Here is a 25,328-nt window from a genome sequence, read left to right as displayed (position 1 = left end):
GTTGTTTGGTAATGAAGTCAAGTGTGGCCGCAAGGGAAGGGGAGACTGATTATGAAGAAGTGTTGTATGGTGAGGATGATGCTGTTGTGAAGAAAAAGAAGAATGATGAAGAGGTGTGTGACCACAACGGGTGACCAAAGGGACAATGTTTTTCTTTTCATGCACACGTTGTGTGCAGGAAAACCGAGTTGTCTCCACCGCTGCTGCACGTGGAACGCGTGAGAACGCGACAGAATATGCCAAAAACGCGTCGTTGTCTTCATTCCAGGCTGGTCTTTTCCGCAACAACTCATTGATAGGGTCCATCAGACGCGTTCATAAAAGTATTGATTTTATTCGCACGATTCACGTTGGTGTGGATGTGCGGCCCCGAAACTTCTCCACAAACGTGCCAGCTTGAGAGAACACCAAAAATGTTACCGCGCTCGCAGGCGCGGCCTTCACCAAACCCGGAAGTAATCCTTTATACAATGCCAAGTATCCTTCCGTCCGTGCGATATGTAACATGCACTTCCAGACAGTTGTCGGCAACTTATGTCTGGTGGCGGGCTTAGATCCTAATAAACCTGATGGCGAATAAGCATTTGCGGTAACCTTCTGCTGCTCCGATCCTTGAATCTGTAGCCGTTTTCTGACCATGTCCAAAGGATAGACACCTGTCTTGGAGATTACGCCAGAAAGAGCGCCGCACAGTAGGTCTTCGAGCCCCAACAAAAATTGTCCCACAGTTTTGACAAGACGCATCTTCACTTCCTGGTCAGCCCGTGGCAAGGATGATGGTGACGTTAACTGTACGGATCCTGACGTTGTAGTCGAGGTCTCTGTAGATACAGGCGTAGCAGAGACTGTGGTTATTCGTTTCGAATACGATGACTCAACATTGTCCTTGTACTTCAACCACGATGCGATGCGCTTCAGAGAATCGTACGTTCCAAACATGATACCCATGTAAGGAATCACCTGTATCAGCGCCGGTGACATGCCTCTGTAAAATCCCTGGATACCATCCGCGCGATAGATGTGCCGGCACGCCTGGACGATACCTGTATATACCTATATAGCAGTGGTAAGTAGAGGGTATTGTTGAGTACGGATTTTCTGCCAGAAAATTAGCCACTCATTAGTTAACCCAACATATTCCTACTTTGACATCCCGCTGAACAGCAAAACGGGTCCTGAGTAAGTCGAACGGATAGGTGCACGCTGTGGCCACGATGCCTGCATTTGCTCCAGCGATGAAAGATTGAACAGCGGATGAATTTGTCATGACTGAGATGGCACTGAGCGGCGCAGCGAGGACTGATCCCGACGTTGGAGTGGTCCCTGCTCCAACTGAACGTACTGTCAAGGCTCTTTGAGCGGTGAGCTCTGCTGTTCTGTTGAGAAGCACCTTTGATTGCTGGTATACGAGGAACTGAATTCCGCTATAGGTCAAGTAAAGATACTCGGCAGCCATGTTGCCCTTCCATAGTCCCTAAATGACACATAATCCCCAATCGCGGCACTTCTAATCAGTCGAGTTCAAGATGGATCCATTGTTGCCCATGGAACAAAAGGCGATAACAGAGGAGAATTGATCTGACGGAGACAAAACATACCCGGATGCCTTCTTCACGAACAATTGTTGCCATCCCAGAAAACATGCCCCTGTATTTTGGTTGCTGCTTTGCAATGCTCCCTATTGCTGAAGCATCTCCAGTTGCGCCAGCTTTGATTTTGAGGATGGTCGATAGTTCCTTCCGTTGTGTTTGCATCTATTGTAATCAGAATAAAGCATAAGAGACAGTGCGAAGCGTGTAGCAGATAGAACAAGAGTCGGATCCATTGGGATAGATGGTTAATAAACAAAAAGGATACCTGCAGACGGATCTTGACGACATCTAGGGGCGCAATAACGAAGCGCGAGACTACACCAGCAGCGGCACCACAGAGAACGGTCTCTGTTTTAGACAGAGTCGGTGTCCCTGCAGCTATGCTTGTCCTCTTGGTAACGTTACTGTTGCCGTTAGCACTGTTACTGGCGGAAGTGTTAGGTGGATGTAATTCCATTGTGTCCTTGTGAGTGATGGCTCTGTCATGGTTGGATGTAGCTGTGGTGCTGACAAGGTGCTGGTCAGGCATTGGTGGCCTGGTCTTCTGCTGAGGTGATCGAGGAGTAGTTGCAAACGGGGAAGGGGGAGTGGACGAACAAAACGCGCACAGTAGAAAATCACCATTACCAACTTCTCAGTCCAAATTTTATGTGTTGCAGCATAGAGACAGGCGCCCAAGAAAATGCATACTAAACACCCTTTTCGCGGAAAAGATTGGTAGGACGATGTTCCATGGAATGGTGTAGCTTCTCGATCTCATTTCATGGACATTTTACAGATGGAGAGATGGTTTGACATGCTCGTTCTCGCTTGAGTGTTCATTTTTGGGGAGGGGGTTTATTTTATTTTTGGGGGGGTGGGGGACTAACGACCTTCAAGCACCAAATACAACTCGTTGGGTTCCGTCTATGCACATGCTGCGATGCGGCGTAGGTACAAGAAAAGTATGTTTTCATTTCGGCATTTTACACTTCGGTTAATCGATGTGCCTCAAAGAGGAAGTTCGCATTTGGACGGCTACAAAACCTGCGGTGTTGCTGCTGCCTCCCTTCCCTTTCTATCCTCTTCCTTAACCTGTCTAGACTTGCCTTTGTTCTTCTCTCCGCTCACTCCGCATTAATCCTCCTTGTTCGCTTGTCCACTTGTCCACCTGTCCACTTCATACACTACTACCGGCTCGTTCCTGTTCTGTCTGTCTCCCTTTAGTCCATCCTTCCTTTTTCCCGACAGGGGAAAAAAGCCTAGCTTAAAGAAAGATGGAGCACATGAACGATGTCAACCCAAATGCCCACCCGGTCTCTGCTTCACATCTCTCCAATCCCCTCATCATCATCCATGTCACTTGTATGATCACCGCCTACGGCATCCTTATGCCCATCGGAATTATGGCAAGTTGTCTTTGCTTGTTTGCCTTGTGTATCCTTTTCCCTTCTTTTGTTTTTGTTTCCACCAGTTATTAACGCCGTGTGTGCTATTTTTGATTTGATCAAACCAGCTCGGTATCCGGAGAAGCAAGTACCATGTGCCTTGGAACACTGCCACGTTCCTCATAGCCATGGCCGGCTACTTCTTTGGATACGGACACCACATATTCGAAGACGCCCATGATCATGATGACGGCGACAATAACGGGGACGGTGACCACCACGATCCTGGTGCAGGCATGGGTGGCATGCCTGGCATGCGGAAGCGACAGGCTGGAGATACCTCAGCAGAGCACTATGGATGGGCCTGGAAGACTTCTGCCCACGGTGCAATGGCCAACCTGCTGTTACTTTTACTATTTGTCCAGGTCGGCATGGGTGTCTATCGCAAGCTGACAAAGGCCAGGCCAAGGCTGCGCTTGGCATGGCTGTCAGGCTCGTTGCCAAAGAACATCCACTCGTATCTGGGTAAAGCCCACCTGGCCTTGGCATACATTCAGATAGTCCTTGGATTCATTCGCCTCGTCGAAGCCTGCCCTGGACAGGCCTTTGGACAGTGCATTTCACATATTGTCATGGTAAGAGCCGCATATACATTTTTCTCAACAGCACGGTGCCAGGGCTGTGGTAAATGCTCATTATTGTGTATTCTACATCATAGGGTGGCTCGTTCTGGTGGTACGGTGGCATCTACATTGCCTATCTCGTGGGCTCCTTCCCAGGCGTCTCTCGTCCGGAATGGTACGAGTCCGTGGTCATGACCGTCTGGGGAATTATCAACTTTTCGATTCTTCATCAATGGGGCACTCGCTGGTCGCATGCTGTAAGTTCCCTTTTCGATAATGCTCTTTACTCTGCTGGGGGATTCTCTACAGGATGCTGACAGTCAAACTTTGCGTTGTCTCCTCATAGGATTTGCAACACACATCAATGGGATTGCTCTGGGTGGGCGGCGGAATGCTGTCTCTGGTACTCGAGTCCAAGTTCAATCCCTTGGCTCAGTTCATTATTCGCAAGAACCCTATTCCTTCGCTTTTAATCATTTTAACTGGATACGGTATGGGTCAGCACGCACAGTACTACATGTTTGCGACCGTGGTGCACACCTTTTTTGGATACTGCTTGATTTTGGGCGGTGTCTGCCGATTGATCCAGCTGGCACTTCGTCCTCCAGTCTCACCTATGGAGTCGTCTGGTATCAGGAACAGCGTTGACGATGAGGACGATATTACGTTAGAAGATGATGATCTTCAGGACAAGTCCAGAACGCGTCATCTTGGACCTGACCACAGCGACAACTTGCCTGGTCTTGCGAATGGAGAGACACCCGTATCGGCATTCTTTGGTTTCTTGTCTGCGCTGGGCGTGATCTCTGCGGGGTTGCTTTTCCAGGTTGCGCACGAGGAGCAGCTGAACATGGTCATGTACTACCTCTCGGATCCGAGTACCTACATCAATTGGGTCATGGCGTTTGCGTTCTTCTGTGTGACTTACATGCTCGTATTGACGCAGGTGGGCAAGAAAAGGATTGGTGCAGCAAACGGCAGTGCGGGAAAAACCTATAATCGCGTTCGGACTAGGGTCGATTCTGAGGATCGTAATCGAGCATTGAGCCGGGAAGATATTGAGATGAGCGGTTTCATGGACTCTCGCGAGTAGTTTGGCCTATGCCTTACGTGTAGTATTCCCTTCAAAGAATCCATGATTAGTCGCTAATGTTCATTGCATAGCCAATTGGAGGCCGCGTGCTTCCTATAGTCTCTCTCCTACTAAAGAACAAAAAACCATCGCGATGGCACGCCATATAAAATTACTAACGCAACAATTACTCCGCAATTGCGCCTCTTGCGTGATCGCGGATATGTCTATTGAATGGTGGATATCCGTGTTTAGGTATTAGTCACCAGTCTATGATACAATCGTTCTCTTGCAAACGGCCACTTTGAAGTCTCATTTCCATTGTCAGCTGTAGGCCACTGGAATAGAAAAGTAGAAAACACATATAATCAGAACGCGAAGCACAGCAAAACACATTGCTCTTGAGACGCGTGGAGACGCCACAGGCTAGATAGTGTACTGAATATTCGCATCCCTCAACCAGGTATAGTCCAGGTGCCTAGCTACAGACAACAGGCTCCTTAGAGCCTTTGCCGGTAAGCACTACTATGAAGTATCTCGGAGGACACCATCGCTTCCTCAGCCTCGAGACTGGGGCCCTCAGGATCGTTCTTTATCGAAATGGCTACGAAGCGTGAGATGGGCAAATTGAGTCCCAGATTTGTTTTTCCAATCCTACCATGAAAAAGTTGCATACGCTCATTGTCGTGACATAGTCAAGCAGCTTCATAGCCAAACAGCTGCCAGAGCTAAGATAATAGAGGTATCCAACTTCCGGGGCACTTACGTGCGCTTCTCGGATGAAGCGCGGATGCAGGTCTCATTAAAGGTGTCAGTGTGAAGAGAACTCGGCACGAGAAGGCGTATCATATCTACAACGAGATTAGCCGTATTTCAGTGTAACGCCATCTGCGTCTCCAAGGGCAGGCGCCATGTCATTTGGGAAAACTACAACGGGGCCTTTACCGCTACCTGAATCGCTAGGAAGCTCATTGTAAGCGGCCCAAGACTCGCCTCCATGTCAATATATTCAGAATCAAAGAAGGCTAGGATATCTCCAGCTCCGTCAGGCCCGGTCGAATCCGCTTCCTTCTCTGCACTTGCAGAAGCTACAGCAGACACAGGAGCAGATTTTGATGTCAGGATGTCTCCAGTTCCAGGCCCTGTTCATGGGTGTGGACAAGATCATACTTGTGGAAGTGGACGAGGACGCGGAAGTTGCTCCTGTGGCCTAATCCCTTTGCTCTTCTTGGACCGCCGCAACAAATTGTATTTTACGATGCATGACTCAAAGATATGACTATTATGTCCGGAAATAAAGAATTTCTCACACCTTGCTTGGGCTATTCACTTTCTTGTCAGGTTTAATGTACCTACCATGCCCATTAACCATCAGATAGGCATAGCAATGTATGACTCTCTTCGAAGTGCAGTAGAAAAATCAAATGAAGTTGCTATGCTCAATGATGAAATGATAGCTGAGTCTTGCTGATGGCCTAGTGATCCGTATGTTCACCCTTCGCTTTTAGATTTTCTTTGCCATAGCCTCGCAAAGGCGTTCGAAGGAGTCCTTCCTGGCCCTTGTATTCGATAACCTTGGGGTTTAAGCAGCGATACTGTATCGTGTCTTTAAGCAGGCGCTAGACATACTCGATAGGGTTCAGGTCTGATAAATTGGCAGGCCACTTGCTTCTCCCGATGAGTTGTCCTTCTCAGCACACATCCAAAACCTAAGTAGCGTGGATAGAGGCATCATCCTCTATCAGGTCGCCACCAGAAATAATGCCTAGAAAGCCAAGGCACTTGCCATAATATACTACGTCAAGAAACCGACCGTGGTGCGCCTTCCTGGTGAAATGATGATCAAGCTGGGCTTCTTGTAGCCCACTAACGCGTCCCTAATCATGACTGTGGACCATCTACTCTTGAAAGCAAAATTGAGGCAATTTGGATCCTAAACGTAGTAGTGAAGGTAACTTTCCTCAGTTTCGAGTGAAGACCTGTCGGTCCAGACAATTCGCTTCCGATGAAAAGCGTTTCGAACCGCTCGTCTGCATACATTGTCAGGGTTGCACGACGTTTCTCGGCAAGCAGTCCTCTCCGCTTTCTCACTCAATTTTCATGGTCGTCCAGGGCTCGCTTTTTTTTGTCCTCCTGGTCTCGGTCTCTGGAAACCTCATGAGCCTCGGACGGTTCTATCATTGACGACGAGTTTATTGGAAATATCCCGGCTTGAGTCTTTCGCTAAATGTACTCCTATGGTCGCTCGCACGGAACGCCGAGGACAGAGCATGGTGACAGTCGCCAGAGGGAAGGTATGAGGAAAGGAAACAACAGGCGCGCAAAGGACCGTCAAATGTTGGAGTTGTGGGAAGATCTTTATTTCCCCGCACCTTCGTACACCCTGTTTTCTTATCTCTTAACTTCCCCACCATCACTCCAGGCACCGCTGATCCCTTGTCTCTACTCCTCCATTCCTCTCTCCGCTCCCCGCTCCATTCAAGGCATTCGCATTCTGCCGTCATTCCGCCGCCCACCTTAACGACCTCTTACACTATGGCAGCCCCCCTCAACAAGTTCAAGGTTACTGTCCCAGCGACGTCGGCCAATATTGGCCCAGGCTTCGATGTCTTGGGCATGGCCTTCTCGCTCTACCTCACCCTCGACTGTGAGAGGCTCCCCGCAGGATCTGGACTTCAAATGACCTATGAAGGCGAGGGTGCCAAGGATGTGCCCCTGGTTCCAGAAAAGAACCTGATCACAAAAACTGCCCTCTACGTCCTCTCGACCTACGGCATCACTTCCTTGCCACCGCTCAAGATTCATGTCACGAACCCGATTCCCCTAGGCCGTGGTCTCGGTTCATCGGGCTCTGCAGTAGTTGCCGGCGTGGTGCTCGCGAATGCTGCAGGAAACTTGGGTATGACTAAAGATCGCATGCTTGATTACTGCTTGATGGTCGAGCGTCACCCGGACAATGTGGCCCCGGCCCTGTTTGGTGGATTCGTCGCCAGCTTCCTGAGAGAGCTGGAACCAGAGGAGCTGGAGCCCTCCAGTATCCCCCGATCGGAACCTACGAGGAATGGAGCGGCTCAACCACCAACGCCAGTGACGGACATCGGACACTATATCCAGTTGGGATGGGCCAAGGAAATTAAGGCAATTGCGGTCATTCCTGATTTCGAGGTCGCCACCGAGGATGCCAGGGCTGTGCTCCCTGACATGTACGAGCGCGCGGATGTTGTAAGCACCTTTTGTTGCTGCTGTTTGATCTCCACTACATGTGCCATTGCATTGTGTATCCGGTATTTGAAGGCGTAACCGACATGCTGACGCCATGTCTCCTCTACAACCTTATTTCGCAACTTCGCCCATGATAGATCTACAACCTGCAGCGCATTGCAGTCTTGACTACAGCGTTATCCCGTACACCTGTCGATGCCGATTTGATCCACAAGGCGATGAGCGATAAAGTCCATCAGCCATACAGGAAGCATTTGGTATGGCCCTAATTTTTGTTCTCCTCGTTTCTCTCACTTCAAACAGAGCTAAGTAATTCGTGCGTTGTCAACCAAGCGATCAATTTCGCAAGAACTAACATTTTCACCATGTATTTTCGTATATCTTGCTTCTGCAATTAGATTCCTGGAATGTCAGAGATGCTGGAGCAGATCACGCCGAAGACCTATCCCGGTGTCGTGGGCATTTGTCTGAGCGGTGCTGGACCCACCATCCTGGTATTAGCGACCGAGAACTTTGGCGAGATTGCGGCGGCAGTGCAGGAAATTTTTAAGCGTCAACCCAATGGCGGCATCGAGAGCATGTACAAGGTTCTGGACGTCGTTGACGGCGGTGCCCAGACGGAATACTTCGATTAGAACTTAGAATAAAACACGTGAGACCTTTTCTGACCAAACAAAAAAAAAAAAAACTCCTGCTGCAGTTGCCTCGATCTCACTACTCTCTCTTCTCAACGACACATTCACTCACATTCATCAAGATGGTCCTGGATTTCCTCCTCCCTTCGCCACCAAAGTCCTGGTCTGCCGACAAGACGTCGGCCTTCCACGCCAAGATCGCGACCCCCACCAAGGCGTCGATCCAGCCCGTTGGTCGCCATTTCCTCGCCCATGCACGCCGTCACATCCACTCGCGCACCTTCTCTGAGGACGAGAAGGTGATCTCTGAAGCCGAAGCTGCCGCCAAGAGCGCTGGCGATGGCGAGCAGGACAACTCTGATCTCGGTGACGAGCCCGAGGACCCCGCCATGCTCCGCCGCGACCCCAAGGATTGGAAGGATCAGGACCAGTATGCTGTCTTGGGACTCTCGGCCCTCCGTTATAAGGCCACCGAGGACCAGATCCGTCGTGCACACCGCAGGAAGGTCCTGAAGCACCATCCCGACAAGAAGGCTGCTCACGGTGGTCTCCATGACGACGGATTCTTCAAGTGCATCCAAAAGGCCTTCGAGACCCTCATGGACCCCGTCAAGCGTCGCCAGTGGGATTCCGTCGACCCCAACGTCTCGGATCAGATCCCCAACCCCAAGAGCAAGCAGGATTTTTACAAGCAGTACGGACCTGTCTTTGAGCGCGAGTCGCGCTTCTCGAATGTTCAGCCTGTCCCTCAGCTGGGTAACGCTGAGTCGTCACAGGAGGATGTACAGGGATTCTATGACTTCTGGTACAAGTTCGATTCGTGGAGGACATTCGAGTGGATGGACAAGGAGGACGGTGAGGGCCATGACTCGCGTGATGATAAGCGATACTTTGAGAAGAAGAACAAGGCTGAGCGTGCCAAGCTGAAGAAGGAGGACAACGCCCGTCTGCGCGAGATTGTCGACCAGGCCTTGTCGCTGGATCCTCGTATCAAGATCTTCAAAGAGCAGGCCAACAAGCAGAGGAACGCCAAGCGCCGCGAGAAGGAGGAGGCCGAGAAGCGTGCGGTCGAGGAGGCTGCTGCCACCGCCGCTGCTGCTGAGGCTGCGCGTATTGCCTCCGAGGAGGCTGAGAAGGCTGCTCGTGAGGACGGCAAGAAGAACAAGGAGCTGTTGAAGCGTGCAGTCCGCAAGGAGAAGAAGAACTTGAAGGCCTTGATCAAGGACAACAACTATTTCTTGCCCGCTGGCGAGAACGCCGGACCCGCCCAGGTCGAGAAGCAGCTCGAGCTGCTGGATGCCCTCTTGGACGGCGCCAAGGGATTAGATCAGCTCGAGGCTGTCCGCCAGACCTTGGAGGACGGTGTCAAGAACGGCAACATTGCCGAGGTCTTCAAAGCAGAGGTTGCCAAGCGCACTGCTTAAGCCTTTTTTTAAAGGTCAAACATAATAAAGTCCCCTCTAACCATTTTTATCCCTTATGATCGAAACTCTGAGAATGTCAAGACCTTTAATACACCGATGACTCTTTCAGCATTGGAGGTCGAAAACAGCGAGACCCTGTCAAAGCGTCAAACTGTAGGATATCTATGTTGACCGTATATAGTTTCATTTAAGGCTCGCCATTGTCGTCGCTTTCATGCAGGTTTCTTGGACGCCAGACTACAAAGAGATTGCAATGAACAAATCGATATCAATAGGACACTCAGTTTCTGTTTTGAGCAGGATTACCACAAGAGAGTGATGGAGGTACCTTGAATATGGCCTGCGCTACCAACAGTACCGGGAGAAACGGTTGAAATCACATCCTCCACATACGGGCACCAGGCAAAATCCGATATCATCAAACTAAAGAAAAACGCATAAGCTCATGTTAGGTGTGCGAAAAAAGAAAAAAAAAAAAAAGAAACCGCCCTCGGCAAGAGGGCCGATACGACAAAGACATTACTCATGTGCCTGGTGTACAAACAGCTCCTCTGGGTACTGTTGTGGGGTTGATATATCCGCAGGGACATCAAAATTCTTGATCTTCCAAATCTTCACTTGGCCGTCCATGGTCAGTCCGGCTATACAGTCAGACCGATGTGGTGACCATTGGGCCTTGCGAAGCGCCGTTGGGGCCATACAGTGCGTTGTTGCAAATATCTAGAATGCGGAGTAAAGAATACGCGACACAGTCAATAACATTACACTACAATTTTAAAAAACGAAAAAGAAACGTAATAGCAAGCGCCTACATCACGGTCCATTTTACGCGCATCCCAGATACGGACGGCCTCCATATGAACCGTCATAAACTCATTGGTATTTCTGGGGCTCCATTCAATGCCGTAAATATGATCGTAGTCCCTGCGCTGGGAACCCCGCGTGCCCCATCTGCGACATGCCGTTGACGTAAAAATATTCGAGGAAGGCGATCGTGGGTCCCAGCGGGCAATTTGGGCGTGTTCACTTGATCCTACGAGGACAGTCGAATCGAATCCATTGATTGAAATGCAGGACGAGAAAAATTTGTACTCCAAGTCGATATCCGTCATTGCCGTATAATCTAAGTTGCCTGTTCGAATAATACAATAATTAAGTGCGAAAAGTCAGAACAGGAAGGGCAATAGAGAACTAGTTGATCTCTTTTGCGGGAGCACGTACGAGTGTCAGTATGCTTGTTGGATAACGCAGCCGTGTATAGATCGTAGCTGTGGATGGTGCCGTTGTCATCTAGATGATTGACATTATTTTAAAGAAGAGGTGAGATTCATTCAATGGACGCAGTTGATATTGTAATCAGCCATGCGAACCAAACATACCAACGCTGCACACATCGCCATTGCAGGCATCAAAGTAGATCTTGCCCCGCAGTTGCGATTTCAATCTAAGCGAGCAGAAAACAGTTGATCGCATCAATATAGTCTGCAAACAAAAATTGAGGCTAGGCTCATGTACTTCGTCAGGACCTTCCATAAATGCTTACGCGACAACCGGGACCTTAGCCTGCTCTGCATCGTCTCTCATATCCCAGACGTAGAGATTGTTCGTCTGATTTGTCGACATGGAAGATGTTACAAGGTGACCTGACTCTAAACATCTAATAGGAATGCAACTGATCAGCTAATGCCTTCGCTATACTCCTACACAATTAGGGTACTCAAAACCAAAGTACGCTTACTTCATATCCATGACGGGACCTCGGCCAGCGACGTTTATACCCTCCAACATTGCCTAAAAGTTCGGAAATTCCAAGATTAGCAAGCTGTTATGTTTGGTCCTCAAAAATAACGTTCCCTAATTTTGTCCGCATGCTTGGGTGTAGGTGACGTCTTACTTCGCATGAATCGTACAAATGGCCATTGTTGCGAATAGCCAAAACTTCTGCCGCAGAATCTTTGTCTCCATATTGTCGCATCTCAACTGTCAGACATGACGCAACGGGATGCCGGTTCTGGGAACCAAATGGTGTAAATACCGACCCTGTGTATTCAAAGCCAAGATGTGCTCGTAGTTAATCTCTGAAATTCAGTTTTGTGCGCAATCGCTCACGAGGCCGTACTGTATAAACGCCTCTGTTCAACGGAATGAAATTTGGCATGCCATACCGTAATGCAATCGGAACGTTGATATATCCAACTGAGAGCCCCAGGTCAGCGTAGATACTGAGACTCGACCTTGGTTGGATTTCGATGACATATTGTAGAGAGTCTCGTAACAGATGAATGCGATATCATACCAATCCGAAAGTGTGTTCCTTGAAGTTCGTGATCTAGAATGCATATTGTTGATCTCTCCTGGGCGAAGAAGGAGCTCTGGAATGACGTACGATTTCGAAAACTTGGTTGAGCGCTGATCCTCAGCGGATCCCTGTTTACGCCTGCCAGTCTTTGACAATTTACTGCTGCTGTTATTGTTGCCCCTACTGGAGCTGCTGGTGTTATTATTGTTAATGGTATTGCTGGTGGTGGGATTGCTGCCCTGGCCTCCCTATGACACGACTCAACGTTGTTAGCAATCGTGCATGTTTTCGTTCTTTCATAGTGGATGACACGCGCTTGAGATGCATCGACAGGTAGCGACCTACCGGTACAATATGCATGATCTGCGTGGTAGACCGTTTAGGATCGGTGATGTTCATAGGTACATCAATCACGTTCCCCTTGGCTTTTTCAGGAGTTTTGATTTGAAAGAACAAATCGTGAACAGAAGGCGAATCAACGTTTGTGGTGGCAAACTTTGGAGTATGTCCATCGATGGTCAATTTTCCCTGGGGAGGAAGAATAGGCATCAATATGATATACTATGTTCTGACTCATGAATTAACGCGATCGTTATGCCTAATACCTTCTTCTTCTTCTGGTGGCCGATACCGACTCTACCAGATTGTATGGAGCTGACTGCAAGTCTTGCATTCTCTTTCTTGAGAAAGTAGACTGAAAAACGAGCGTAGCCTGGTGCAGTGCAAATGCGCTTCATCACTGACGAGAATTAATGAGAGTACAACAAAACCTTATTAATTTATCGGCCTATGCGCCTGAATATATGGAATTCGGACACACCTCAGCCTACTCATACCTGAAAGGACATTTCCGTAGCTTCCTCTGCAGACACCGTAAATTTTCTAATGACAACAAAACCGAGGAATATTGAAGATGCTCTCTGCTAAATACCATCATTAAGCTTTTCAAAAGAAAAAAAAAAAAAAAAAAAGTAAGCTCACCGCAAGCGAAGTGTTTTCAGGAAGTTCGATTTCGACATCCGGGATATGGTTGTGAATCTTGAATGGCCAGAGCTCAAGGCTGATCCACTGTCCTTTGAAATACGTAAAGTTATGTTTCCTGATGATATATAGCGACAGCCAGTATGTGAGAAACAGCCTATGAAGAACGTCCAGTAGGTAGTAGGCTAACCGCCAAGGCATGGACTCAAATCATGACCCATTACCAAAGCCTTGACACCTCAAGAGTCAAGTCCTTACTTGAAAAGGGCTATAGCCTCGCCCATGGAGTTGACACTGACACGAAAGGTGGATGTTGCCTGCTCCGAATGCACGATGCCTTGTTCAACTACGGTAGCATTCGGGCTTAGTCCAAAAAACGTAGAAAGTTCCTCAGCACTGACACTACCGAACGTGATATCCCAGCAAATAATATCAGAATTAGTAGCGGTCATCCTCTTCAAGAATCTGATGAAGGTGGGGGGTGTTTCCAGCGCAGAGAGAGAAATATTACCTCCTGGCTACGTTCCGGACAACAAATGTTGTCCTGAAGTCCTGGTTCCGGCTGCTCATGCTCTGCGTCACTTCTGGGTTGCCATGCGCCGGATCAAGTCAAGGGCACAATCACCTCTTGATCGCCTAGGTAACCGTTGTCTGCTCACACTCGAGTCACATTGAGAGCTGAAACGGACTGCTGGTCGTTACGTTACTCATACAGGACTTACGCGTTCCATCACTTTTGGGCTGTGGCCAACGCGAGCTGAAAACCATAAAATGGGTCTGCTCACACCCCTTCGCCCCATTCATAACTCATTACTATGTCGAACGCGCAACATTCTCCTACAAACGCAAGCAACACTACAATCACCAACGTTCTCGACTGCGACAGCGTCCTCGAGCTTCTCCAGCGCCTCCTTCCAACCAAAAGCACTCCCGCCAGCACAGCTAGGACCGAAACGGAGGCAGATGCAGTATCTGTATCAAGTGCTGAGGCGGCTGCGCCAGCAGCTGGATCCACAGTAACTATCCTCAATAGCGCGTATGAAGCCCTTGCAAGTATATCCCACGCTATGATGACTGCTGTCGGGTTTAGGCTGGTCGGGCTGAGCGAGGAGGACTCTCTTGAAGGAGATCGCCTGAGCAATGAAGGTAAACGCGGACAATATGCATTCGAACTGTATTAACACGTCCGTCGGGGACTCTGACTAACTGTATGCACTGGGGTATCCTGCTTTGGATAGACCTCACCACGGCCAACGTTTTGCCTGAGCGATGGAACGCGTCGAAGGAAAGTTACTCTTTCAGATACACACATTCGCACTCTCAACTCACGTATTTGATCAAGTGCATGCGTATGGCTGGCAAATTTGTAATCCATGGCACTACTATCGAGGTGAGCGACACAGCCTTGTAACTTTTAACTTTCACTGCCAAGTAACGAATAGCAGCAAGGCGGATTGACTATGGCCATTTCACCTATTTCTCTCAATTAGACCAGCAAAATATGCTCGTTGGAACTCGAGGTCAAGGATTTTACCTCGCCCTCATACTTCCCATTCACAAGTGCGACAAACGTGGACAGAGATCCTCTCTGGAACGGCTTCATCTCACGGTCAAGGATCAACGACCTAATTGGACAGTTCAAGGTCAAGGTTGTGCAACAGCTCATCCCAGGTTTGTCAAAGCCAGGTTATCGGGAAGAGAGAACTCCTGCCAGCAGCACAAGTATAGCCTCAGGAACTGAATCGAGATCCGGAGAGCGAGCCAGAACTGATATTGGAAGAGGTGATGGCGGGCATGAGCCTGGATACTACCCAGATGATCCCTCTACATTCCCAGGTATTGGAGGCATCCCTCGACCTGGTCGACCGGGATTTGTGCCACGCCCTCCTATTTTTGGAGACCCATTTTCAGCTGAAGACCCGGGCTATATGGGAATTGGAGGCATGGGTGGACGCAGTCCATTTGATATCGGACATAGTGATCTGGATCCTTTTGGCGGTCGACTTGGAGGCGGAATTGGGGGCGGGATTGGAGGTGGAATTGGAGGGAGCACAGGCGGCGGCATGGTTGTGGGACCCAACCATCCAATGTTCAGAAGACCTCCTCCGGGTACTGGTGGTGTGGGAGGTGGAGGTGGTATCTACGGTGGTCCACAGCCGCTGCCTCGGGGATCTGTTCCTCCAGGAGCAAGGTTTGATCCAATCGGGCCATTCGGCCCAGTAGGCGGTAGCTCGCCGGGCGCAGGCACCGCTCACTCAAATCCACATCAGGGACCCACTCCAGGTCAGGGTCGTGGTGCAGGACGCGGCGTTCCGTAAGTGCTTTAACCAGCCTCTTTTGCATGTTCGACCGCCAGAGCGCGTAACGAACGAATGACTAAAGCCACTATGATTATTTTTTTTGATAGATTCTCTGGTGAACCCGACAACGATGAGGCACCCCCGCCAGGATACATGGACATGTATATGTAGAATGCCGTGATCTTTTATTACGGAAATGGCACTAGCAATACCGGTAATAAAACTGTACATGCACTGCAATCGGCCCTTCTCTGTTGTTGTCCTACTTCCTTAGCGGCCCTTTTCATGGCTTTGAGAGACGGTATCATCATAAAAATGAAGGGGGTTGCCCTGGAATGATGTAAGAAAACTCGGCAATGGGGTTGGACCATGCAAGTCCAAGGACCGGCAGCACGTGTGCAGATCTCTTCTATAGGAGTTTTAGGTTTCATCGGTCAGATTTAGGGTGGCTATCCGGATAACCCGATCCTGCTGATCTTCCATGCTGATTGGTGGTATTGTGCGCAGGGGACCCTTAACGGAGCATGGTTGATGGTAGAATTCTCTTTTCGTCATACAGGTCTCTTTTCTTGGTTCGGATATCGACAACAGCTTGATTGTTCGAATATTGGTATTTACCGGGTTATTGAGGCAAACTTCTACAACTGCTTCAATACCACATCTACCACCGCACCATCGCAGAGCTAAGCTCCGATCCAGAAGCACGCGAAAAAATAATAAAAAATGCACTGTAATAATTCACCCCTACCTGCAAGTTGACATTCGTCAGGTCGCACAACGATGCTGGATGCTCACTTTGTGTTCGAGACAAGTTTGTTCGAAAATGCATTGCTCTGCCAGTTGCTTCGATGGGGTGTTCTTTTATGTTGTGCTACAGATGACTCCTCATCATCTCTTCCTCATTCCACTCTTCATCCTCTTTCATTCTGATTCGTTATCATGGCCGCGTACGAGCCCCCAAAAGTTCTTATTTCAGGAGCTGGTCTCGGAGGCCTTTTCTTGGCCATCCTGCTCGAAAAGGCGGGGATCCCATATCATATTTATGAAAGAGCAGCTGCAATAAAGCCCCTAGGTACTGTATGAAAGATTGTAAAAAACGCTTTGCCTTCATGCATTGTCTATTACGGCTGTACTGAACATACGACTGATACAATTGCATACAAAACAGGCGCGGCCCTGGCCCTGAATGCAAACATTCTTCCGGTATTTGAACAGCTGGGACTCTTGGAGGACATTGCGAAGTTCTCGTACAAATGCTCAAGCTTGGATGTATACAAGGAAAGCCTCAAGCCCATTGGAGCTATCGATATCTCGGACTATGCAGAGAAGTAAGAGCAAGGACGTATTTGGTGGACCCTTGCACTTGAGATATGTACAGCATACTTATGATGGTATTGAGAAAACTAGGACCGGCTATGACACTTATATCTTCCATCGTGCTGAGCTCTATGCCCTTCTGCTGTCGAGGATCCCAGAGGAAAAAATATCGTTGAACAAAAAGGTCGTCTGGGTGCTGCAGAACAATGAAGGTGTCATGATCCGCACCAGCGACAATGAAACATACCATGGCGACATCTTGGTTGGTGCCGACGGCGCGTATTCAGGCGTCCGTCAGAATCTATACAAGGATTTGATCAGTAAAAACCTGCTTCCGCAATCAGATGCGGAAGGTCTCAAGATGGGCCACATCTGCATGGTCGGCACGACCAACCCCTTAGACCCGGCGGAGTTCTCAGGGCTGGCAGATGAAAAATGTCATTTCTCAACCATCATTGGACAAGGCACAGCCCACACTGTAAGTTTGAAAGGCCTTTATCCGTTTTCTTTTTATTGACCGTACATTTATGTTGAGTCCACGCGTCTCTAACTCTCGTGGTGCCCTATATTCCTTGATCGCACAGTGGACGACTACTACCCTCCCGAACAACCGTATCTCCTTTTTTGCTGTCGAGCAACTGGACGAAAAGGCTGCCAAAGATGCCGCCTTTAGGAACTCAGAGTGGGGACCTGAGGCAAACGAGAAGATGGTGAAGAAAATTTATGACTTTCCAATCAAGCATGGCAAGGGAAAGGTTCTTGGCAACCTCATCGATGCTACGCCTCCAGAGCTCATTTCCAAAGTCTTCCTCGAGGAAAAGATCTTCGAGACCTGGTACCATGGTCGCACTGTCTTGATTGGCGATGCCTGCCACAAGATGCAGCCGAGCGCTGGTCAAGGCGCTGTGAACGCTATGGAGGATGCTGTCGTCTTGGCCAACTGCTTGTATGACATCTCGGGCGGAAAACAAGAGGTGACGGCAGAGATGATCACTGGAGTATTCGAGGAGTACTACAGCCAGAGATTTCCCTACGCAAAGTATCATGTCGAGTACAGCTCGAATCTATCAAAGATCCTGGCAGGACAGGTAAAGATAGCTGCCAAACGCCGTGCTGTGATGTTAGGTTATTGATCGGAAAAAGGAAAAGGAAAAGGAAAAGAAAAAGAAAAAAGAAAAGGAAAAGGAAAAGTGAAAGTGAAAAGAAAAAAAGGATATAAGAGCAACAACAACAACAACAACAGCGACGCAAATGTCAGTGTCAACGACAACGTTTGTAGCAATTGCACTGATGATGTTCCCTTTCGACTGCGTAGAAACTGAGTGAGCGGATGCTGCGGGCCATCATTTACAATCTTCCTAAGTGGATCATGGCCAAGAGTATCATGAAGCAGGCGGGCTATAGACCGCAGATCACGTTCTTGCCAATGATTGTTCCGCCCAAGGGCTTATCCGTCGTTCCACAGAAGCCTTCCAAGCGATACCTGGCGGAGCAAGAAGCAGAGAAGCAAGCGGTCGCTGTCTAGAGAGGGGCTCCTATATACCTTACATGTATTGCAGAATTTCGAAATATGCTTACCTAATTGACGCGTCAAACTTTGCGTGTATCTTGCACCTTAAAATTCGCAGGGGTAATGATTTCAATAAAAAGTGACTCCATATGACAGCAACATCGGCTTATTTGGCATCTTTGCGTGCTTGATCGACATGCAAATTGCGTGGACTGGGATTCGAAGCTAAAGACACGATATGTGGTATGTGTCTGACATGACTGCTATACTTTTGGCTCACAAGCTATGTTGGAGTGTTGTATTAAAAAAAGGCGCGGACGAGTTTCTCTGCCCCGTCTATTGAACGGTACGAACAAAGAGATGTGGCAAAACTGTTGGTAAAATCTGTATATCGAAAAATAATACGAACATCTTATTCTCTCCTGTTCATTCAAAAGTTTCACTGTTCTCGCCTGAAACTACGTGCTCATATCGCTGTCCGCTTTAATTTCTGAAAGCCTACGTGATCCTATAGGTCGTCAGCGCCTCCTTGTCGTTCGCGATATCATACAAGCAGGTCGCCAGGATCACTGGATCCTCCATAGCATTGACTAAGCCTTGGTCAGCATCCTGTGGCACGCGCCGCCAATCAAGACAGTGCACCCATGGAACCACGCTCCAAGGAGCTTTTCCTCGAGAAGGGCCTTGGTGGTCAGCTCGAGCGGATTGTTGCCAATTAAGTTGCTCAGGGCCCGCTTTTCGCCCTTGATCTTTGCGTCGCTGTGACATATTTGAAGAGGAAACTACGACCATCTTTTCGTTGAATTCTGAGGTCCACTCTGCATTGCGAAATACGATCTGTTTCACAGTCTTCTTGCCCAATTACTCGACAATGAAGGATATGTGGTATTCTGGGGGACTAAATAGTGGCTACTTGTTGCGAAGAAAAAAGAAAGAAAAAAAGTGAAGAGTAACCGTTGGATGGATGCACGGGTATTCGCACATACGGTTTGTTACCTATCCGCCCCTAAAACCTACAATGTATGCCTTGGCCTTTCCAATGATGGCTAGAAAATTATAGTGGCTGTCATTCAGGGCAGGATACCTCTCAGGATCCAAAAGATTTGTCGTACCAATCATGAAGATGTGTCCTACTCTGAAAACATTCCTGTCGGAGGTAGGCAGCTCATTTGCCTCCGTCAACTGTTTAAACAATCCTGATGTACGGCTGAGTATGCGCTGTCGACTCCCGCCAGAATATCCCTTCGTGACCCCTTCCTTGTTCTACTCAAGAAGATCAGCTTTTGGTCGAGTGAGGTTTTTTTTGCTAAGGGGCTTGAACTAAGAGTAGATCATATAGGTCAGGGCGATGAAATATGTGCGCATAGTACTCGGCCCTACGTGTTTTTAAGGTAGAATAAGCGCAATGCCATGATGCAAGCAAATACGTGATTTATATGACATAGACTACTTTCCTCAAAAGCTCAGTGGTTCCAGCTACATGCGTACATCAATACAACAGACAAATTGTTATCGAATTAAAGCATATGGCGCTGATAGTATGACAATGTTACCAGTGTAAGTAGCGAAACATCATGTGCTTGGCATGGAACGCCACGTCGCGTCAAAGCACGCTGTCGAGGTTGGGAGAATTATATCGACGTCCATTCAAAAATGCAAATCAATAATGCTTTTCAAGGTACGCAACCAATGTTCTATCTAGATGATATGCTCTGTTAACGGGTTGGTGGTCATATAGGATATTGTCTTCAGCTTACAGCCACAGCTGCAGATTGGCCAAGAAATTTTAGCAATAACCAGGCTTGCGAAGGTATGGTACAGAAGGCGTTGCATTCTTCGTTGGTACCCTTCTAGCAGTCATGACCCTCATCAACTTATAATACTTGCAGAGCTGCGACAGCAAGGCCATTGAGCGCTAGCTTGAAAACATTGGAGGGGAGGCGAGTTTGGTGATTGTGGGTCTGAAGACCTGGAGAACAAGTTGACTTGTTTGGATGAGAACGGTATGGATGAGGCACCGCCGCTTTTACAACTGAGTAACCCACCTAAAAAATGCCGTAGGATTCATCAGCCTATGGGAGCTGTATCCTATATCTTTTGTCCAAGGGAGTTGCATCGTATATCTCTGTCGACAAGTAAGCACAATCAAGAAAGGGTTCAAAAGGACTTATGAACGTACTGCTTAGCTTATGCAGAACGGCTAAGCGTTCAAAGGAAAGGACTGCGCTACATTCTCCAGCAATGCCTGGGTTGGAGAATGTACCTTATTTAATGCAGGAATACCAGCGTGGCCCGCCTTTGGTCCATCTTTCATACAGGCTAGTGCTGGGCAAGGTGCAGCCAATGCTATGGAGGACGCTGTGATCCTAGCGAACTGTTTATATGATATTGCGCATGGCAAGAAAATATTGACACTGGAGAGGCTTACCGAGGTCTTTGAAGTCTACCGTACTCAGAGATACGTTCATTCAAAGCACCAGGTCGGAAACAGTTCGGCAATAGTCCAAATTTTCAAAGAGGCTTTCGCACACTGACCACCATCGTCGTACCCATGAAATGCATTTAAACGTGGAAATGACTGCTTTGGACGGTCAAGCACTTAAACGGCTGATGGACCAACATATCGTAAGCGAGTGGGATGTAGGCCCCAAGCCATATTCCTGCCAATGATCCTAAGTCCTCCACATCTAGTTGTGGATATCTGGCTGACCTGACAGCAGAACAACTGCTGCACTTAAATAAAATTCTATGAACTTGTATGTGATTTCTTATTATATACGTGATCGTTTTATTTCGTTTGATTCAAACTGCGGAACCCTTGGGACGTAGCCTCATAATGAACAAACCCCTTGCTCTTGCATGGTCGTGGATGGTACGAATTCGAAGAGAAGCAAGCGCCCTCTTTAATTTACCAGCAGCGACCGAAGCCACCCTTGCTGTTGCAGCAGCTCTGGAATTTGCCAGTGTTGGCGGCCTTGAGACCCTCGCAGTTTCCGTTGCCGCCGTTGAACTCGCCGTAGCAGCACTTGGAAGTGTCAACCCACTGGTTGCAGACGCAGGCCTTGCATCCGGAGGCATAGTTCTCGCACTGGCGACCAGCTTCCGCAACGCTGGCGATAACCAAGACGAACAAACCGGCAATGGCAGAGATACGCATTTTGATGATAGTAGGTGTGGGTGTGCTGTGTTTGCTTGAAGCCTAGTGTAGATGTAGAAATATCAAGAGGGAATTAGATACTTACTCCATCTTCAGTGTCACAGCATGAAAATAGAATAGAAGAAAGGGATTGTGAAGGGCAGTGCTTTTTATGAAAGTAGTTGAGAGTATAGTGCTTACTTGGGGAAGGAAGATGTAGAAGAGTGAAGGACAGGAATGAGGGCCGGTTATCTCGTCCTTTTATACGAAAAAAAAAATGAGAAAGATCCTGAGTTCAAGGAATCGAATCGAGGGTGCTCAAAGTACTCACTCTGCAAGGGAAAAAGACCTGTAGGCATGCGAGAAATGACGCTTAATGTCGCCACTTGATCATTCGTATTAGTATTCTACGCGTATATAGAACCATATACAAGTACGGAAAAAGAATAAGCGCCTAAGAAAGACCATGTTACACCCAATATTTCGACTTGCAGTCCATGGTATCCTAATGCATCTGGTCCACCCGACCTACTTGTCCAATGATATATGCGAATACATGCACTCGGGTGATTGAAGGCGCACTCATCGAACTCGTTTCTAGAAAAGGCTGAAGGGAAGAACAGAACGTATGTAGGTGAGACGGATGGTGGACATTTGGCTGCATATGCTAATGCAAATGCGCGAATATCCAACTCAGCGGAGCTAGGGTGCATGGTTATCTATCCGGTAGTGGGCTGAGTATATTGAGTGCCAAAGGATGGTACCTTGTCCCATGCTCAGTCTCTCTGTGCACAGATGCGCGGCTCCCTTTTGAAAATTCTATAATAGAGTCCGCGTCAAAAAGTATCGACACTTATATTTTTACAATAATAAATTTTAGTTCAGTCGATTGCGGCCCTCACATGAGGAATGGTTTCTCGTACGTACAAGAGAGGCCTGTTGACATGGTTGCATGGCTGCATGCACAATGTAAAGAGTAACAAAGATACGAGGAAAAGAGGTGCTGTATTAAAGTCTTTGCGACTCCATTTTTATCTATGTCTGAGGACTGCTAGTACTGCTACACACAAAGAAGAGATCATGCTACCAAGTGCAGAGGATAGTCATCATCATCTTATTTCTTCAAGACGCGCAGAGGCAGAGAAAGCGGCCACGAAAACGAAAATAAACTTTGTTAATTTTGTACGTAAAACATAGGATGGCACTTTTTGACGCACAATGGCCATACAATCGACTGAATTAAAATTTATTATTGTAAATATAAGTGTCGATACTTTTTGACGCGGACTCTATAATGATTTGCGCTTCCATTTACTGCACATTCAAGGAAGAGGTTATATTTTACGCGTCCATACCGCGTATTCTTCCCAAGCGCAGTCGTTTACGACCGCTACAATATTGATCACTTTATGCAGTAGAATGGAATCCCATTAAACTGCATGCGTAGCACAAAAAACGCGAACATTCGCGCTGGCTGAGAGACGGTAAGTAAGCAGCATATACTAGGCACCATGGCTACAGATATAGAGGCCGCGTCAATGGGCGATCGATGAATATATTTTTGAATAGAACTCTTTACACCCTAATCGGGATTATAAGTGTTTTCAACAGACTGAATACTCATCCCAATAGGGCCAGCTCCCCATTTTAGAAGGTGGGCTCAGGGCCGCTCCACACATGCAAGGATGATGCATTAAGGGAATTTAACCCATGGGCGCCGAGGCACCTCCTCATCGCCAACATCATCGTCAACAGGCATCTGAATGGCAGGTCACCTTCTATACCCTAATTTTCTCTAGCAGACTCCTCGCTCTGATATGACTCCAATCGCCTTTTCAACACCCACCATTTTCCCGATACCTAGTAGACACGATCAGTCTACTCCTCGTCAAACCCCGAAAAGGCGCGTCCATAAGGACTCAAACGGCATACAGGAGTATGTTAGTCCTTGTCGCACCCCGGCAGGACGCGTCCACCAGAACGCAAAAGGCATGCAAGAGCGTGTTAGTCCTTGTTGCACCGCGACAGAACGCGTCCACCACAACTCCAAAGGCATACAGGAGCGCGTCAGTCCTACGAGAACCCCAAGGCTTTGCAGATCTCCAGGAACCCCAGCTCGATTAGAACATGTTCGATGGTCTCCTTACCGTCCTTCGGCTCCAAGGACACGCCCTCCCCCGGCTTCCGGATCACCAGCGGGTGTGGTAAACTTCTCATTTGTACCGGAAGACCGCTCCAGGGGGTGCTTCTCAAATCCACCCCTCGCAACCTTCAAAGCCGAAGCCAAGCTGGAGGTTTTATATTTGTGGCAGAACAGCCTGGCACCCCGTGACGCCGCCCAACATATACGTTCATCCCTGACGATCCTACGAATCCCTTTGTGTTCAAAGCAGGAGATAATGGGAACTGCATGTAAGTATCACATCGCTATCCTGCACCGTCATGGCCCAGAACATAAACTAATTGTGGATATATCTTCCTGCTAGGGATTCCGTGCCAATGACTCCAGTCCTCCAGGCTCTACTTCTCCAGGCTCCTGTCCCTCAGGCTCCTGTCCCTCAGGGTCTAATCCCCCGGGCCCCAGCGCCCCAGGCTCCAGTCCCCCAGACTCCGGTCCTCCAAGCTCCAGTCAAGGCCTCTGTCAAGGCCCCTCTCAAGGCCCCTCTCAAGCTTTCAAGAATAGAGCTGACTGACAAAGAACACACATTCAAGCGTGATGGGTCATGCATTCTGGCCAATGAGTACCGCGTGCTAGCACATCTGGCTGCAAAGTTCTCTACTGCGCCTGAAGAAGTAAAAGCATGGCTATTCAACCTTGGCTCAGGTGAAATGTGTATGGGGCTGTCAGTTCTGACTGGTTATGGCAAAGACACATGCCAGAAAGCGATTGAATTCTCGACAACTGGTGTTCTCCCAGGCGGTTTGGCTGTCAGACGGGGACCCGCCGTGAAAGAGCTAGATCCAGTACTATCGGAAAAGCTCTTGAGCATGGTCACCAAATCCAACAAACTCGGGATACCCAACTCAGCCAACCGTATTGCCAACCAACTGCGAGAAGAGAAAGTACTCGATGCATCAGTCAGCACAATCCAGCGCTATCTCCGAAAACTAGGTCTCCGCTGGGGCAAGGGGGTGCGACGCAACATTCTGCACGACTCGCCACAGAATGTTGCATTCCGACACAAGTACCTCAAGCGCCGTCTTGCCAATCTAAGGGAGTTGCCAGATGGGAGGGTGGTACCCAAGGCACCCGAGGTCTTTTTGAACGAGTCATACTGCCATCTGGACCATGCCGCAGCAAATCGATGGGTCCCTCCGGGAGGCGTCGTTAATGAACCGGGTCGGCAGCCAATGTTGGTCATCTTCGGAGCGTTTGTGGTATACTACAACGAGGCTGCAGACAAACTCGTAGGTGAATATGTCAGGAATAGCATCTACATTTGGCCAGCAAAATCCAAAGGAGGCGTATCCGCATCGTGGAATGATCCCAAGCTGTGGGATAAAGTGCCGGATGAGGTACGCTACTCAGATGCCATGGCAGAGGATGATGACTACCATGGCAACTTTAACTCGGAGACGTTCAACGGCATCTTCAGGAAGCTTTGCCAAAACCTACAGGCTATGGGGCTGCCGCCTTGCCACATTCACCTCGATGGCGCCTCATACCACTTTAGCAGAGTTAATAGGAAGCCGAACACAGGATCCACAAAGGAAGATATCCTTAACTGGTTTGACGCTACTAATAACGCCATCCCACTAACAAGCGATGGTAATGTGCCAACAAAGAAGACACTATTGGCGCACATAAAGAACCTCGCGGACCAGCCCTTCACCATCTCCGAGATTGCAA

General features: G+C 48.5%; 9 protein-coding genes across 9 annotated transcripts; 6 read left to right on the top strand and 3 right to left on the bottom strand.

Moving 5' to 3' along the window:
* Positions 1–310: 310 nt before the first annotated feature.
* On the bottom strand, positions 311–2,448 carry BC939DRAFT_532817 (mitochondrial carrier domain-containing protein). Its single transcript, XM_051561676.1, has 4 exons — positions 1,858–2,448; positions 1,599–1,754; positions 1,145–1,474; positions 311–1,053 (listed from the first exon to the last, which is right to left on the bottom strand). Exons 1-4 carry the CDS (start codon positions 2,119–2,121, stop codon positions 346–348), a joined length of 1,458 nt encoding a protein of 485 aa, XP_051407492.1. The 5' UTR covers positions 2,122–2,448; the 3' UTR covers positions 311–345.
* Positions 2,449–2,554: 106 nt separating this feature from the next.
* On the top strand, positions 2,555–5,163 carry BC939DRAFT_331102 (uncharacterized protein). Its single transcript, XM_051551594.1, has 4 exons — positions 2,555–2,980; positions 3,088–3,594; positions 3,678–3,839; positions 3,929–5,163. The coding sequence occupies exons 1-4, from the start codon at positions 2,849–2,851 to the stop codon at positions 4,673–4,675; spliced, it is 1,548 nt and encodes a 515-aa protein (XP_051407491.1). The 5' UTR covers positions 2,555–2,848; the 3' UTR covers positions 4,676–5,163.
* A 2,026-nt stretch (positions 5,164–7,189) lies between these two features.
* BC939DRAFT_481210 (ribosomal protein S5 domain 2-type protein) lies at positions 7,190–8,511 on the top strand (the record flags this gene model as incomplete). Its single annotated transcript, XM_051559005.1, has 3 exons — positions 7,190–7,876; positions 8,014–8,133; positions 8,275–8,511. 3 exons carry the CDS (start codon positions 7,190–7,192, stop codon positions 8,509–8,511), a joined length of 1,044 nt encoding a protein of 347 aa, XP_051407490.1.
* A 10-nt stretch (positions 8,512–8,521) lies between these two features.
* On the top strand, positions 8,522–9,982 carry BC939DRAFT_466082 (DnaJ domain-containing protein). Its single transcript, XM_051557603.1, has one exon. The coding sequence runs from the start codon at positions 8,634–8,636 to the stop codon at positions 9,933–9,935; it is 1,302 nt and encodes a 433-aa protein (XP_051407489.1). The 5' UTR covers positions 8,522–8,633; the 3' UTR covers positions 9,936–9,982.
* Positions 9,983–9,996: 14 nt separating this feature from the next.
* Positions 9,997–12,489, bottom strand: BC939DRAFT_331193 (WD40-repeat-containing domain protein). Its single transcript, XM_051551596.1, has 10 exons — positions 12,101–12,489; positions 11,830–11,975; positions 11,674–11,726; positions 11,479–11,592; positions 11,315–11,379; positions 11,157–11,225; positions 10,748–11,067; positions 10,459–10,655; positions 10,264–10,358; positions 9,997–10,172 (listed from the first exon to the last, which is right to left on the bottom strand). Exons 1-10 carry the CDS (start codon positions 12,273–12,275, stop codon positions 10,123–10,125), a joined length of 1,284 nt encoding a protein of 427 aa, XP_051407488.1. The 5' UTR covers positions 12,276–12,489; the 3' UTR covers positions 9,997–10,122.
* Positions 12,368–13,890, bottom strand: BC939DRAFT_331229 (uncharacterized protein). The gene is made up of 7 exons (XM_051551597.1): positions 13,727–13,890; positions 13,474–13,617; positions 13,216–13,333; positions 13,071–13,116; positions 12,840–12,973; positions 12,580–12,659; positions 12,368–12,482 (listed from the first exon to the last, which is right to left on the bottom strand). Exons 1-6 carry the CDS (start codon positions 13,783–13,785, stop codon positions 12,645–12,647), a joined length of 516 nt encoding a protein of 171 aa, XP_051407487.1. The 5' UTR covers positions 13,786–13,890; the 3' UTR covers positions 12,368–12,482; positions 12,580–12,644.
* A 95-nt stretch (positions 13,891–13,985) lies between these two features.
* Positions 13,986–15,919, top strand: BC939DRAFT_466077 (PI31 proteasome regulator N-terminal-domain-containing protein). The gene is made up of 4 exons (XM_051557602.1): positions 13,986–14,361; positions 14,454–14,605; positions 14,706–15,529; positions 15,623–15,919. The coding sequence occupies exons 1-4, from the start codon at positions 14,031–14,033 to the stop codon at positions 15,684–15,686; spliced, it is 1,371 nt and encodes a 456-aa protein (XP_051407486.1). The 5' UTR covers positions 13,986–14,030; the 3' UTR covers positions 15,687–15,919.
* A 450-nt stretch (positions 15,920–16,369) lies between these two features.
* Positions 16,370–18,489, top strand: BC939DRAFT_466076 (uncharacterized protein). The gene is made up of 5 exons (XM_051557601.1): positions 16,370–16,587; positions 16,684–16,843; positions 16,923–17,310; positions 17,417–17,920; positions 18,148–18,489. Exons 1-5 carry the CDS (start codon positions 16,455–16,457, stop codon positions 18,355–18,357), a joined length of 1,395 nt encoding a protein of 464 aa, XP_051407485.1. The 5' UTR covers positions 16,370–16,454; the 3' UTR covers positions 18,358–18,489.
* A 2,617-nt stretch (positions 18,490–21,106) lies between these two features.
* Positions 21,107–21,828, top strand: BC939DRAFT_466073 (uncharacterized protein). The gene is made up of 2 exons (XM_051557600.1): positions 21,107–21,541; positions 21,680–21,828. The coding sequence occupies exon 1, from the start codon at positions 21,179–21,181 to the stop codon at positions 21,536–21,538; it is 360 nt and encodes a 119-aa protein (XP_051407484.1). The 5' UTR covers positions 21,107–21,178; the 3' UTR covers positions 21,539–21,541; positions 21,680–21,828.
* Positions 21,829–25,328: the final 3,500 nt, after the last annotated feature.

This window comes from Gamsiella multidivaricata, assembly GCF_025024155.1.
Source record: "Gamsiella multidivaricata strain RSA 2152 chromosome Unknown BC939scaffold_94, whole genome shotgun sequence".
Lineage (NCBI taxonomy): Eukaryota > Fungi > Mortierellomycota > Mortierellomycetes > Mortierellales > Mortierellaceae > Gamsiella > Gamsiella multidivaricata.
Note: the sequence above shows the minus strand (reverse complement) of the source record. Positions and strands in the feature narration are given on the sequence as shown.